Source organism: Mustela erminea, chromosome 8 (genome assembly GCF_009829155.1).
Source record: "Mustela erminea isolate mMusErm1 chromosome 8, mMusErm1.Pri, whole genome shotgun sequence".
Lineage (NCBI taxonomy): Eukaryota > Metazoa > Chordata > Mammalia > Carnivora > Mustelidae > Mustela > Mustela erminea.
Window position 1 is genome coordinate 17,755,583 of NC_045621.1, and position 13,466 is coordinate 17,769,048.

General features: G+C 37.7%; 1 protein-coding gene across 3 annotated transcripts in view; it reads left to right on the forward strand.

Annotated features, from left to right (window-relative positions):
- The window catches only part of ADAM23 (ADAM metallopeptidase domain 23), a 167,284-nt gene that overhangs the window by 140,919 nt on the left and 12,899 nt on the right, over positions 1–13,466 (forward strand). For 2 of the 3 annotated variants that reach the window (XM_032354550.1, XM_032354549.1), the window contains exons 22-24: positions 260–379; positions 1,712–1,880; positions 3,862–3,973. In XM_032354550.1, coding sequence (XP_032210441.1) covers positions 260–379; positions 1,712–1,880; positions 3,862–3,973 — 401 coding nt within the window. Of the gene's footprint in view, positions 1–259; positions 380–1,711; positions 1,881–3,861; positions 3,974–11,714; positions 11,806–13,466 lie in introns of all 3 variants that reach the window. The other variant, XM_032354551.1, reaches the window with a different exon arrangement.

A 13,466-nucleotide genomic window follows, 5' to 3' on the forward strand; every position in this document is an offset into this window, starting at 1 on the left:
TCCGGGCTGCCATGACTAGCTTCAACCAGCCATGATCCGTCCTTTGAGGCTGTATATGTTGCTGCCCAGACAAAACTGTGATCCTGTTAGCAAGGAAGGAGGGGGGTCATAGCCAACCAACGAAATCTGAACACACATTTTTATTTAGGAGGAGAGAAAATATTTTCAATTTTTGAATATATGCAGACTGAATAGTTTTGATTATTTTGAGCTTGATTCTTCCTGTCCTGTTCTGTTTGTTTTTATTTAACATGCTCAGTGATGTGTTCTGTGGGTTTTTACTCTGTACCAATCTTACTCGAGCTCCGCGTATTGGTCAGCTTCAGGGTGAGATCATCCCAACTTCCTTCTACCATCAAGGCCGAGTGATTGACTGCAGGTAATATGTTAAATGTTTGAAAACCTAATGAATCCCAAGAATTACAAATTCAGAAAAATCCGGTGAAATTTTTCTGTTTCACACAAGAGGAATGTTAACTTTGATTTTATGATCACCTTTCACCTTTAGAGTTATTAAAAAAACAACAACAACAACAACAAAAAAAGTTGTATATTGATTTGCAAATTACATTTGCCCAAAAATCAGACCACTTTTAGTAGTGAGACGCTCAGTGATCATGATCATCAAGTAGACTTAACAGTACCCATTTGGACCCATGATTAAAGCTTTGAGCATTGGAATAGGTCACTATTTGAACACTATGTGTATTTTATTTTTTATGACCAAAAAAAAGGCAGTTTAAGCTATACTTCATATAACATATTTCTGGTTTAGATGATGGCTTAATGAGTAGTCAATCACAGAACGCATTTATTAAAATACTATTTATACTGTAGGCAAACATTTGATATCCAAATATCTGTGAGAACAAGGCACAGGGTGTATGAAGCTGTTTTTAAAACCAGGAAGTCATATCATGTTCCAAGTAAGTATAGTTCCCTTCAAAGTAGTCATAATTCTAAGATGCTATGCTTTCATTCAGATGGTATTGTTGTTGCCCAAAACACTATTGGGATTCCCCTACAGAACTGCCTTTAGCATCTGCAAACTTTTATCTGTAGTATCCTTAGAGTAGCAAACCTTCACCTTATGTGAGTGAATGTCAAATTTGGAAACATGCAAAAATTTTTCTGAACAAAATTTAGGAAATTGATTAGGTAAACAAAATGAATAAAATTCTCTTGGTGTAATGATTGCTTTTTTTTTTTCTTTTTTTTTTTAAACATTTATTTATTTGAAAGATAGCACACATGGGTGTGCAGGAGCTTGTGGGCGGTGGGGGGGCACAAGGAGAGAATCTTCAAGCAGACTCCCCACTGGGCGTGGAGCCCGCTGATGCCCTGAGCTGAAACCAAGAGTCAGACACAACCAACTGAGCCACTCCGGCACCCCTGTTTTTTTCTTTTAAATTGTTCTGAACACTATTATAACCAGTCTTAGACAATAAGATCCTTCCTGGAATAAATGTCATTTTTTTTCCTGATGGCATATAGTGTAATAATGATAATGAGAAGTGTTTCATGTCAATGTGCTCTTTTATTAAGGGGAAGTGGGGACAAGGGAAATAAAAGGAAAAGTGGAGAAATACTAGGAGCCATTCATGTCGGCTGACAGCCTCTTTAGTTTCCTGAAGAGCAAGCCCTCATTCATGTTGACTTTCTCTTTCTAGCTATGGTGCTAATGGTTGTATGACTATCTCTCTCCTTTTAGTGGTGCCCATGTGATTTTAGATGATGATACAGATGTGGGCTATGTAGAAGATGGAACGCCATGTGGTCCATCCATGATGTGCTTAGATCGGAAGTGCCTACAGATTCAGGCCCTAAATATGAGTAGCTGCCCACTCGATTCCAAGGGTAAAGTCTGTTCAGGCCATGGGGTAAGTAAGCATCTGTGTTCCGGTTCAAACCTTTATGGGCTGGCATCCTCAAAGTTCACAGTGGTTAGACTTCCATTCTAGCCATTCTCCCTTTGTGAGTGTTGCCAGTCTCTATGCTCTGACTATAATGATTTCCTTCATATCCTTATCTGCTAAGGATAATACCCATATGTGTTGATATGATTTTATCTTGTTGTTTCTTTTATCACTGGCTATTTGTATTTACCACATTGTCTATAGCTTGACATCTAAAGAGTTGGAAGAAAATTGATATAGTTCCTAAAAGAGCTGTAGACCCCATGTGCATTACTTTGTACCATTCAAAATAACTTCATTCCTCCCAGTAATTCCCTTTTAGCTACTCAGCCTGTATCCTGTATGCCAGATAGCATAGACTAGAGCTTGGATCACTGATAGAATTCACATGTTTCAAGTCGAATAGTTATGCTCAGACCATTACCAGCTGAAGAGAAGAGGCTGTCTCTACTCAAACCTGCATGTATTTCTAATTCCGTGAACTATGTTTCTAGTTGAATGAGTTATATTTGTAATTCTGTGGAGCGGTTGGGCAGACACTTCCTGGCAAACCTAGGCTTAATATCTAGAAACAAATTTTAATAATTATTTAAAGTGGCTTAATCAAAGAAAGATATTTCCAAAAAATTAATACAGACTTTAGAAATAGAAAAAAAAAAAAGGGACATGAAGAAATTTTGAGAGTGCTGATGTAAAAGGAAGATGCTGGAATGAAGGTAAACATAATTCAGAATATAGCTAGCAGACAATGTGGAGGATAAAGAGGCAGAGAGGCCTAAGGAGGACATGCCCAGTGACTAGAGTTTCACGTTTGGTTGAATACTAGGCTTGTGGGACGGAGGGAGGACAGGGTAGCTTAGTGATTTAGAGCATGGATTTGGAGGCTAGATGGAGCCATGGGTTTGAGTCCTGGCTCTGCTTCTTGTTCTCCTGTTGACTTTGGATAAGTCACTTACCCTCTCTCAGCCACTGGGCTGCTAGAGTGAGGATTGAATCAGATGCCTTCCATAAAGCGCTCAGCATCGTCAACGTGCAGCAATCACTCTGTCAAAATAAAAGCCCCAGAGAGACTTTCCAGTTACTGTTCTGAACACATCATAACACTTAACCCCTAAAAGGGCCTTCATTCTCTACTACCCCTCCCACTTTTTCGTCCTGTTAAATAAAAGTTCAAATTCAGCCTCGTTAATCATAATTGTGATATTATAACATTTCAGATTAAAAAGCTTCTTATAGCAATAAGCTTATGTTCAATTTACCACCTCTAATGATTGGTCTCTGAATGTATATCACAGAGAAGAGTTTAAGCCCCTCTGTCTCTGGTTTGCAGATGGTGATTTATTTCATCTAAATTACAGGCCTCTTCCAGCATGCTGCTTGGTCTCCAGGACAAGCAAAAGGAGACAAAGATCATGCTAGAGGGTCTTCAGCCTGGCTGACTGAGAGAAGGGTGGTGGGCGGGGTGCTCATTTGGTTGGGACAATGCCACCAAACAAATGTGATATTGGACACAGTGAGGTAAAACAGGGCATTGGTGATTTATATCTTCTGGTCTTTAATCACTGGCCTTGCCACTGGAGCCCAGGATCTATTAATTTCTTGAATTAAGCTTATGTTTCTAAAGTATGTTCCTTAGAAACAACTACTTCTGAAAAAAACTACATCATCAGACATTTGTGCACTTAAATAATTTTTCAACATCAACAATTAACATTTAGTTGAAAGTTTCTTCTTTTTAATGGATATATATCTCTCTCTCTCATTAACAAGAAAACACCAACAATTTAATGTATCCATCATCTCTCCTTCTCAACCATGGGGGACTTAAAAAATTCAAAATGGTTTTTAAAAGTTTCTGCCCTGCCCCATGTCTCTTTTACTGTTATTGCCATTATTCAGAAAAGCACAGCAAAAATGTGCCCTCTGTGTTCTTTGTTCTTCACAGGTGTGCAGTAACGAAGCCACCTGCATCTGTGATTTCACCTGGGCAGGGACAGACTGCAGCATCCGGGATCCAGTCAGGAACCTTCACCCTCCCAAGGATGAAGGACCCAAGGGTTTGTGTGATTTCGGTTTCAATTCATTGTGTACTGAATTTGTTGGTACTCTTTCAGTGGTGCCAGTATAACAACTTAATAGATGTGAAAGGAGACACATCAGAATATCTTGGTTTTTTGCCACTCAAATATATAATTCATGTTGCTGCAGAATTAAGGATTCTAGAATGATGTGTTGCTTTCAATACAAATACCAATACAAAATACAAAAAAATTTAAATTTCCTCTTAGTTTAGAACTGAGCTGAGGAAGAAGTAAGTATACCGGTTTTCTTCCTTCCAATTTCCTTTCTTTCTTTTAAACCTTCTTTTTCCATAATTACATATGTTAATCATTTTATAGTTTATCTATGCTATGCCAGTTTTCTAATAGATAGAGTCTTTTGGCTGATGTAAGACTACTCATTCCTCAATATTTGAGTCCTTCCAGAGGGAGATGGCAGTTTTCTGTGCTCTGTTTAAACACAGCTTTTATTAGAAAGAAGTTGAAAATCTTCACAGAACTTTCATTCTTCAAAGAGAACATGAAAGATCTGGACTTTGTCTTAATCAGCCATCAGACGGAAAGAAATTAGAATTTTATTTTTTTTTTTAATTTTTATTTTTTAAAAAGAATTGATTTATTTCTTATTTATTTATTTAGGGAGAGTGAGCAGGGGGAGGGGCAGAGGGAGAGAGAAAGACTCTCAAGCAGACTCTGTACTGCCCTCTACCCAGGACTCAATCCCATGACCTTGAGATCATGACCTGCGCCAGAGTCAAGAGTCAGATGCTCAGATATAAAGGAGCCATCCAGGTGCCCCTTAAAATTTTAGAATTGGAAGGCGTCTCAATGGCCATGAGAACCACCCTCGTTTTGTGGATGAGAAAACCCAGACCTTGAAGTCAGGTGACATTCTATAATTACCCAGGTAACCAGACACAGGTCTGGGACCAGGACCCAAGGGCCCAGTATCAGGCTCATTGTCTTCCGTTACGTTGTGTTATAGTGTAGTCTTTGCCATCATGAACATGGTAATCACTTTCTCATTATTCCCCCTATTCACGATCCCTCATATGATTTTCAAAGATCTAAAAAACGCATCCGTTGCAATAGGCTTACTACAGCATCTACAGCATTGTACCTGAGAAACCGCAGTCGCTAGGACAAAAGGTAGATCCCAGTGACATCATACATCATGATGTATGATGTCTTCTTCTCTTACATGGTACCACTAATGGCATTTTATAAATAATTATCATGATGCTTTCCCTGTAGGTAGGAAAAACACATATAGAAATAGTATCATTTGATCTGCTTAGTTTTGCATGAAACTCATTTAAACTCTCTGAATGGTAGCATTGTCCATATGGGAAAATATGACTTTAAAAATGTATGAAGCTCCATGGTCCTCGATTCCTGAAGAGATGTAGCTGGTCCGGGTGCATGTGTAATGTTCAGTAATAGTGGGTGTGTTTAACACTCTCCGTGCATTTGCAGAATATGGCCATGAAATTAAAATTCTGTAGGAATCATAGTCACGCCCTCACAGTCTATTTCTGTTCTCCTTCTTCTATTTGTAAAAAGGAACCAGTTCCACTTTTAAATTCAGTCTTTAGTTACTTTAGAACTGGAACAAAAAATTCTTGGATCCACCTTCAGAAGTTAGATTTAGAGCAGATTTAAGGCTCTTACAAGGGAAGCAGATGTTCACGCTTTCCAGAATTTCTCTCCATGGCATGTTAGTTTCTCTTTATTCTCCTAAAGCTCTAGATGCTGTCTCTTCAAGTGATATATAAAGATGCCTGAAAAGATGATCAGAGCTCAACTGGCTTAGCCTCTGTCCTCTTTCATTAGGTGAGGCGGGGGATTTATCAGGTGTCTACTTCTGTCTGTTCCCCATTCCCTCGCCCACCCATGCCTAGAAAGCTTAGTTGGAGGCGTCAACAGCTGCCATCTGAAGAAGAGATTCACAGTTGGCTTCTGTCTTATTTTCCTTGTCTCTGTGGTACTCTTCTATATTTTAAAAATAACTCTTAAGACCATTCAAGGAATACATGCTTATTGTAGAGAAGTTTGAAAATACAGAAAAGATTAAAAAGAAAATAAAAATCATGCTTAATTCCACAACTCAGAGGTTATCCATATACACACCCTGGTATGTTTCTTTTCTGTTGCATGTTTTCTTTTCTCATTTTTAATGAAGACAGTGGAGTCACTAGGGGAAATAAAGGTCCCCACTGGTTCTAAAATTGTTAAAATCCTCGTGACTCTGGTAATCTTGATTAAATTGAAAAAGCCATTAGTTACTATAAATGAAGAACAGTCCTTATTGTAAATTATTAGATTTCTGGAAAAGGCAAACAATTTTAGTATGACTAAATAATAGCTCTGTCTATAATGGTTACTAATATCTTTCTAGTCTCTATAGAAAACTCCATTAATACTCTAGTAAAGCGAGAAACAACAGAAATGAAAGTTTAACACCTTGTAGTGAGTTTATAATTTTATTTTTGATACTCTGGTTAAAAGAAAATGGTAATAGAGAAACTGAACTTTATCTCTAATTTTATCTAGATAGCAAATATTTATTGACTGTCTACAATCAAACGACCACATATCGTTGGCATGCTGTAGGCTCTCAATAAACGTTACATCCTTTTCCATTGGGAACATGTGAAGGAAATAAAATGGTGCACGTTTGGGCTGATTTTCAGTTTATCAGTAATCATGTCATATTGCCTTGTTGAAGAGGAGGAGGTCATGAACCCCAGATACTGAAACAATCTGTACTTTCTTGACTGTAGGTTCAGTAATTTGTGAAGTACCTCGGGTTTCCTCTAAATGCCATATATTCTTTCTCATGATGGAATTAGTTTGGGTGGCACTTACCTTACTGATGACAGTGGGTGCTTCTCAATTGCACTGTGGACTGTGGATAGGACTGTGGCCAGTCCTATCCATAAATGAAGGTTTTCTGTATAGATACAGTGACAGCATATTAAAAAATAATTAGTTTAGTGTGCTTTCTTGTTAGGGAGGAAAAAAATTCAAAAAGAAAATTGAAAATGTTGCCTTTTTTATTCCTAACGTGGGCATAAAGGATAAATTGTCTCCAACTGCAGGCCTCTGGCTCAAAGCCTAATTAGTAAGAATCAAGGAGAACTCTGTGACATTGCTTCAGTTGATTTGGGGGCATCAGAAATGAGCCAATGTGGTTTGCGTATTTTATTTTAACAGTAAGTTTCTGGAAGAATAAAAATTCAACCTCTCCATCTGAGTAGGGACAAAAAAAGCACATAAAAATAATGCCATTGAAGTCACTCTGCACTTGTTGACCCACCGTTTAAAGCACACTGGTTTATTTCCTCCAATTTCTCAAACCAAAATTATTAAAGACAGGAAATAGCATTTCAAAGCACAAACCATGTGAGCAGGGATTTTTTTTTTAAATATTTTCTATTGCATATTACTTCACTCATCTTCTCCACATTGTCATTTATTTCACATATGAAGAACTCTTCTGGTGCTTCTTCTCCTGACGTGTGTCCACTGAATTCACAGAGAGAAATTATTTTGGTTTGTCCTCATGGGGTACAAGTTTGCACCCTTTAAAGGGCCTGGAAGTCCCACCTGCTACAGGGAGAACCAGTAGAAGTACTGGTAATTTTTGACAATTTATGGACATCTTTGCACGGTGCTTTAATGCAATACAATGGAACATCTCTCATTGGATGATTCACATCACTATTATGGGGGGGAGGAGAAGAAACTGAAACATATCGCATGTTGTCATTGATAAGGAAGGGCAGAGACCATTCCTGCGAGCTTTGGTCAGCCCCTCTCATTATGTCCGTAGTCATCAAATCAGAGACAGAAGGGCCTTAGTGGCCATTCAGTCCAGACCCATTGCTCTGCAAAGGAGAAAACTACCCTTAATCCAGGTTAACTGCTAGATGGGGACAGAGCCAAGAATCAAACATAGATCACCTAATCTTGAGCTGATTGCTTTTTCTGTTTCTGTTTTTCTGCCTCATTTAAAGCTGAGTATTCAGTTATTCTGCTGGTTCTCACAGCATAGCAATAAGTAGAAGAAGTGAAACAGTAACCAGGTAATGATTAAGCTGGCTAGCTGATCCATTACCTGCCAAGGGAGTATTATGTTATTAGCATTTAGTATTTTGAGAACAATAATTTCTAAGTGTTAATACTTAGAAATTATTAATAAGTGTTAATACCTTGAAGGATATTATTTAGTGTTTCCATGTACCTTTTCTATATATCTTGTTGATAACTTCCTTTGTGAATGCACAGGTATTTGATTTTGTAGTTCAGACCATTAGATATTATGTTACTGTATATGGTTATGCCCATGTATAATTATATATCACTTATGTATTCTTCTCATTAATAATGGCCTCCTCAATAACCTAAAAATTTACCAGGTTTAAAATTTTTTTAGTAGCTGAGTTTGAGTTCAGAAAAACTCCATGACATTCTCAGTGACAGTGTGAACTGACTGAAATAATGTTCTTATATGAAATAATTTGTTTTTCATCTTTTTTAGACATTTGTCCCAATGTACCTGAAAAAGAACTTAATTGTTTTTTTAATTTTATGGAGAAGAGTAAAGAGATCTGATTATGTGTTTAACATTGAAATACGGAGCTAGAAAACACATCTGCTCATCATGCCAATATTATACTCTTAAGTATAAAGAGTGTATTTAGTATTTATTTCTAATCTTAAATTTTAGCAAAATCATAAATCCCTGCAGAAAGAATTTTGGCTTATAGAGTACAAATGATGGCTTTGATGCCTCCTGCCTTTGAAGTATTAAGGGATGCAGGATTGTAGCCCCTTTGGCTCTTTAGAATCACATGGATGAGATAATGCACATTTTTGTTTAAGAAACTCTCTAAAAGTATGGAAAAAAAAACCCCAACTCTTCATTTTCAAAAGCACAGTTTCACACTATCTGAAGCATGACTTGTCTGTGGAAGAATTCTACATATAATGTAGAGAGTCTCATGGAAAGGAGGAAGGATATAGTTTGTACCTTAATATTACATGCTTACTAAAAATTCTGCCTTTTTAGCATGAGTGATCCTAGATAGCAGGGAACCCAAGTGAAAAACAGTGATAATAATAAACCACAAACAACAGAGATTAATGAGGAAACAAAAATGAAGACATACTGCTAGGTAATAAAGAATTTCCACAAACAACTTATAATGTGAAGGTAAGTACTTAAAGAGTTAGGGAACAAAGGCAAATCCCTAATGGGGGAATTGCGTTCGCGGCTGGAGTCTTTCCAAGTTCCATCTCCAGGTTTGGTGGGATGCAGAGAAAAATAAGCTGTGTCATCATGTGCCTGCCGGAGCTCCTGGAACACAAAAGGACAGTTAATAGACAAATAAATGAAGGAGTAAATGAATGAACAATGACAGTTAAGTCATTAATAAATTAGTACAGAAGCAGAATGACAGCAGAGGCCCCCAAAGGCTCAAGGGTTGGTTTGTTGGTTTGTTTTAATAAGAAGATATCTCCTTTGTAGCTGTGAGGAGCAGCCGAACCCTCAGTTTTCAAAGTGGTCCCCTGTAAAAATCTACCCACTTGCAAGCCACTTGATTAATTCATGTCAGCTTAAACACAGCTTGAGTCACGACCCACTGGAAAAGATAGCGCTGTGAAGTATCATGATACAGAGTCAAGTGTACTTTACATACGTTTGCAGTATACCAGCATGAAAGGTAGTGTGGGAGAGAAGGCCAGCAAACGGGGAGGGGATACTTTTGAAAAAGTTCTTTTCGCACTTATTTTATCTTGCTTTGCTCTTAAGAGTGGCTATCAGTTAAGAATTTGGAGATCATCATTCTTGTTTGGCAGAGACTGTAGACTGTATCTGTTTATGTGGAATGCGTATTTGAAGCAACTTAGCAATGCCTTGCTCCTCTGGTTGGTTTCTAAAACCCGCAGGACAGATTGCCTCATCTTGTTCTACAGTGAACAATTACATCCAGAGCAAACACAAAAGCCTCCTTAAATTGCTATTCTATTCATCATTCATGCAGTTATAGTTTTTAAAATTTAACAAATATTCATTTAGCACCACATTTTGCTGGTGTGTGTGTGTGTGTGTGTGTGTTTTCCTACAATTCAGCATTATAAAGAGTTGTAACTTATATAAAAACTGAAGAGGTAATAGGACTTTCACGACTTTTGGCTCTGAGGGCCAATGTCCAAATCTTAAGCAAAATCAATCATTCAATCAATCAATTACAAAATAATATATCCTTGTTAATTTAGTATTCTGAAGGCAGTGATTTTTACGATCTTAAAAAAAATGAGTATTTATATCTGTAATACTTTTCATTCCAGTATTAGCCTCCACAATTTAGAAATCTGAGATATAGTTTAGGTTATTTTGGATTATAATGTATTGTCATATTAGGAAAATACCGCCACCACCTTATATGTTGGTTTTCTTAACATTCCCCTCAGTGCCCTCAGTAGACTTTCTCTGTTTTTTTTTTTGTTATTGTGTTTCCCTTTTTTTTTTTTTTTTTTTTTTTTTTGCTTTTTAAGAACAACTCAGCTCATGCCTACCCAACTAGAATCTCTCCCTCATACTGTTTGCCCTGTGATAAATTGAAGTACAGCTGCCCACCAGAGTTGGAGATCCAAGGTTCTCTTTCTTCTGTGGGAGCACAGTAAGACAAAAAGGTCAATGAAACCAGTATTACGCCTTAAAAAAACTGTGAGTTCAGATTGTGGTTCTTTGTTTTGCTTCACTGTCTCATGGCACATGGTCTGTGTGATGCTGCCTCTCTTTTCATTAGTAAAGTGATCTGAAGCCAGTACTTTTGATTCACATGGAGAAGAGGTAGAGTGTGTGTATGTCCACATGCTTCCATCTCCCTGCCCCCCCCCCCCCGCCCGCACACACACTCAATCTTAACTAGTCTGCTTCCTGCCTGAACACGAAGCTTCATCTTGCCTGTGTGGAGAGCATCTTGGGGACCCTTTTTGCAGTATCCAAAATCTCTGCGTGGAAGCGGTGATGTGCGGGGATGGAGTGTCTCCACTCAGTCATCTACCGCTGGGCCGTCCCAAGCTTCCCAGTGACCCTAACTTACTCTCAGTGAATAGTTTATGCACTGGAAACTGTAAACAAAAAACCTAAATGCCCAACTAATGGGACAGAAACCCAAACATCGCAGAGTTAGGTGAAATACATTCTTCTATATGAAAATACTCCTAATTTTAAAGATAATTCTGTTTTAAATTTGTAAGGATTTTCACAAAATTGGGTAAAAAGTTCTGAATTTTAAAAATGCATAGCTCTTTAGGCTTATTTTGCAGTTTGAGAAGTTTATAAAGTATATTAATGGTTTGTTACTTTGTAATTAAAATCCAGACTTGCTGTTACGCAATTTAAGTAACATTTTAATTCCAACTCATTCCTTGTAGGAACTCTAATTCCAGTTAGGTTATTTATGTGTTTAAAAGTATTTATAAGAGATGATGTTTTTAAGAAGGGTTTGTGGAGTTTGAGGTTTAATTATCCTCAAAATCACCGAAATTATCCTCAAGTATTTTCAGTGTGTACGTAGACCTTCGTCTCAAATCTTAAAGGAAAGATGTCAGTATGTAAATGACTCTCAAAGGATTTACTAAATAGATTATTTTGTGTATTAACAAAATCAGTGTGTAATTAATTTCCTATGTTAAAAAAAATCTCCGTTTTCCCTCCACACAGTGAACATGGCCACAAGCAGGCTGATAGGTGCTGTGGCGGGCACCATTCTGGCCCTGGGGGTGATTTTTGGAGGCACAGGGTGGGGAATAGAGTAAGCATCTTTGTGAGTTTCAGAGTGTTTCTCTTTGGTTCCTGGTGTGTGAGCTGACCCTTGGTACCTGACCCCTACTGTGTGTTGTCTCGTTGATGTGATTCCCATGCTAGTGCAACTTGTGGTGTGGTTTGGATATGTTTGTGTCGTGTGGTTTTCTTGTGCAGTGAAGAACCTTCTCCTGTCTGGAACAATGTGGGGCATAAAATAATACTGGGGTGCTTATGATGTCTTCAGAATTAAGATGATGGTCCAAAAGCTTTCATTGCTCCTCTATTTACCAAAAGCCATTTCAAGGTACAGACCTTTTATTGTCATTATTTTTTATTGGCAAAAAAAAAATGTTTTTATATGAGTGTTTGATTAGGATTCCTTTAATGAATGTGATCTTCACCAATCAAATAGATCCACGTATCTAAATAAGAATTATCAACAGCTGTAGCTTCTTTTTAAGATAATCTGAATGATAGTCAATAACACATTTTCCATTTAATTAAAGTGATAGGGGAGGCTTTGGCTTAATTTTTTCAAAGAAGATATGTAGGATATTGCCTTCATTTTTTTATATAAAATAGATAATTCAAATTAGAAATTTACATAAATATTTGGGACCTAAGAGTATGAAGAAGAAAGAGGTATTTATCCAAACCTGCAAAACCTTCAGTGAAAAGTTGCCAATTATCTGGTGGTTTTGTCTTCAAAGTAGCCAGTGCATTAACTAGTAAATTGTGTGTCACTTGCCTGTCGATCTCTGACAGAAATATAAGCTCTTTTGGTGCCTTCATTTAGGTTACTCTGTACTTGATCTACAGCCTCAAAATAGGTGTCAGTTCTCCATGGGATATTGCCTTCATGAGGTTGCTAATCTGCAGACTAAAAGATTATTGTGATTTTTCCCCCTCTCTCTCTAATTCTAGAGAACACTTAAAGACGACAGAAATACCCCTTCATGTGCTGTCTTTGTGTTCACGTGGGCAGTGGTAACACTTCTCAGTGGCCCAGGGATGAAGTACTAGTGTCTTAAGGAATCACCGGATACCCTCTACTCAACTGGTCCAAACTACGGGCGTGTTGATCCTATTACACAGTTTCCTCCTTAGTCCCAATAATGACAGCCCACGGGTGCTCTTCCATTCAGGGCCGAGGAGAGCCGGGCACTGCACATCAGTAAGGTCCTGCTCTGTGTTAAAGAGTACCTGAACTTTCTCTTGCCTGGTTTAAAGGACTTTGACTAGACTTGTAACCTGCTTACTCACATCCTTCTGCTGGGGACTGTGAGGTAGTTAACTCAGAACAGCTAGAAACACTGGGAAAGATATTTTGTTTCTCTCTACTTGTTAGAAAAGAAAGTAGTATGGCAGAGGGAATACCTTTAGAGAAAACAAACCCTGTATTGTATAATCTCACCTTGGATCTGCAGACTGGATTATATATAGAAGTAACTTTCCTTTTCCAGGGGAAATTTTCTATATACATTTATGTGAAATTCCTCCTTAAAGAAAGGTAGTTTTCTAAAACAAACAAACAAACAAACAAACAACCCCAAACTTTCCAGTGGTGTTTTTAAGATTATTTATTGACCATAATTGTGATGTGCTGCAGTGTACCAACTAAGGGATGCATTTTAGTAATTTTCCCTTTGAGCCTTAGAGATAGGCAAA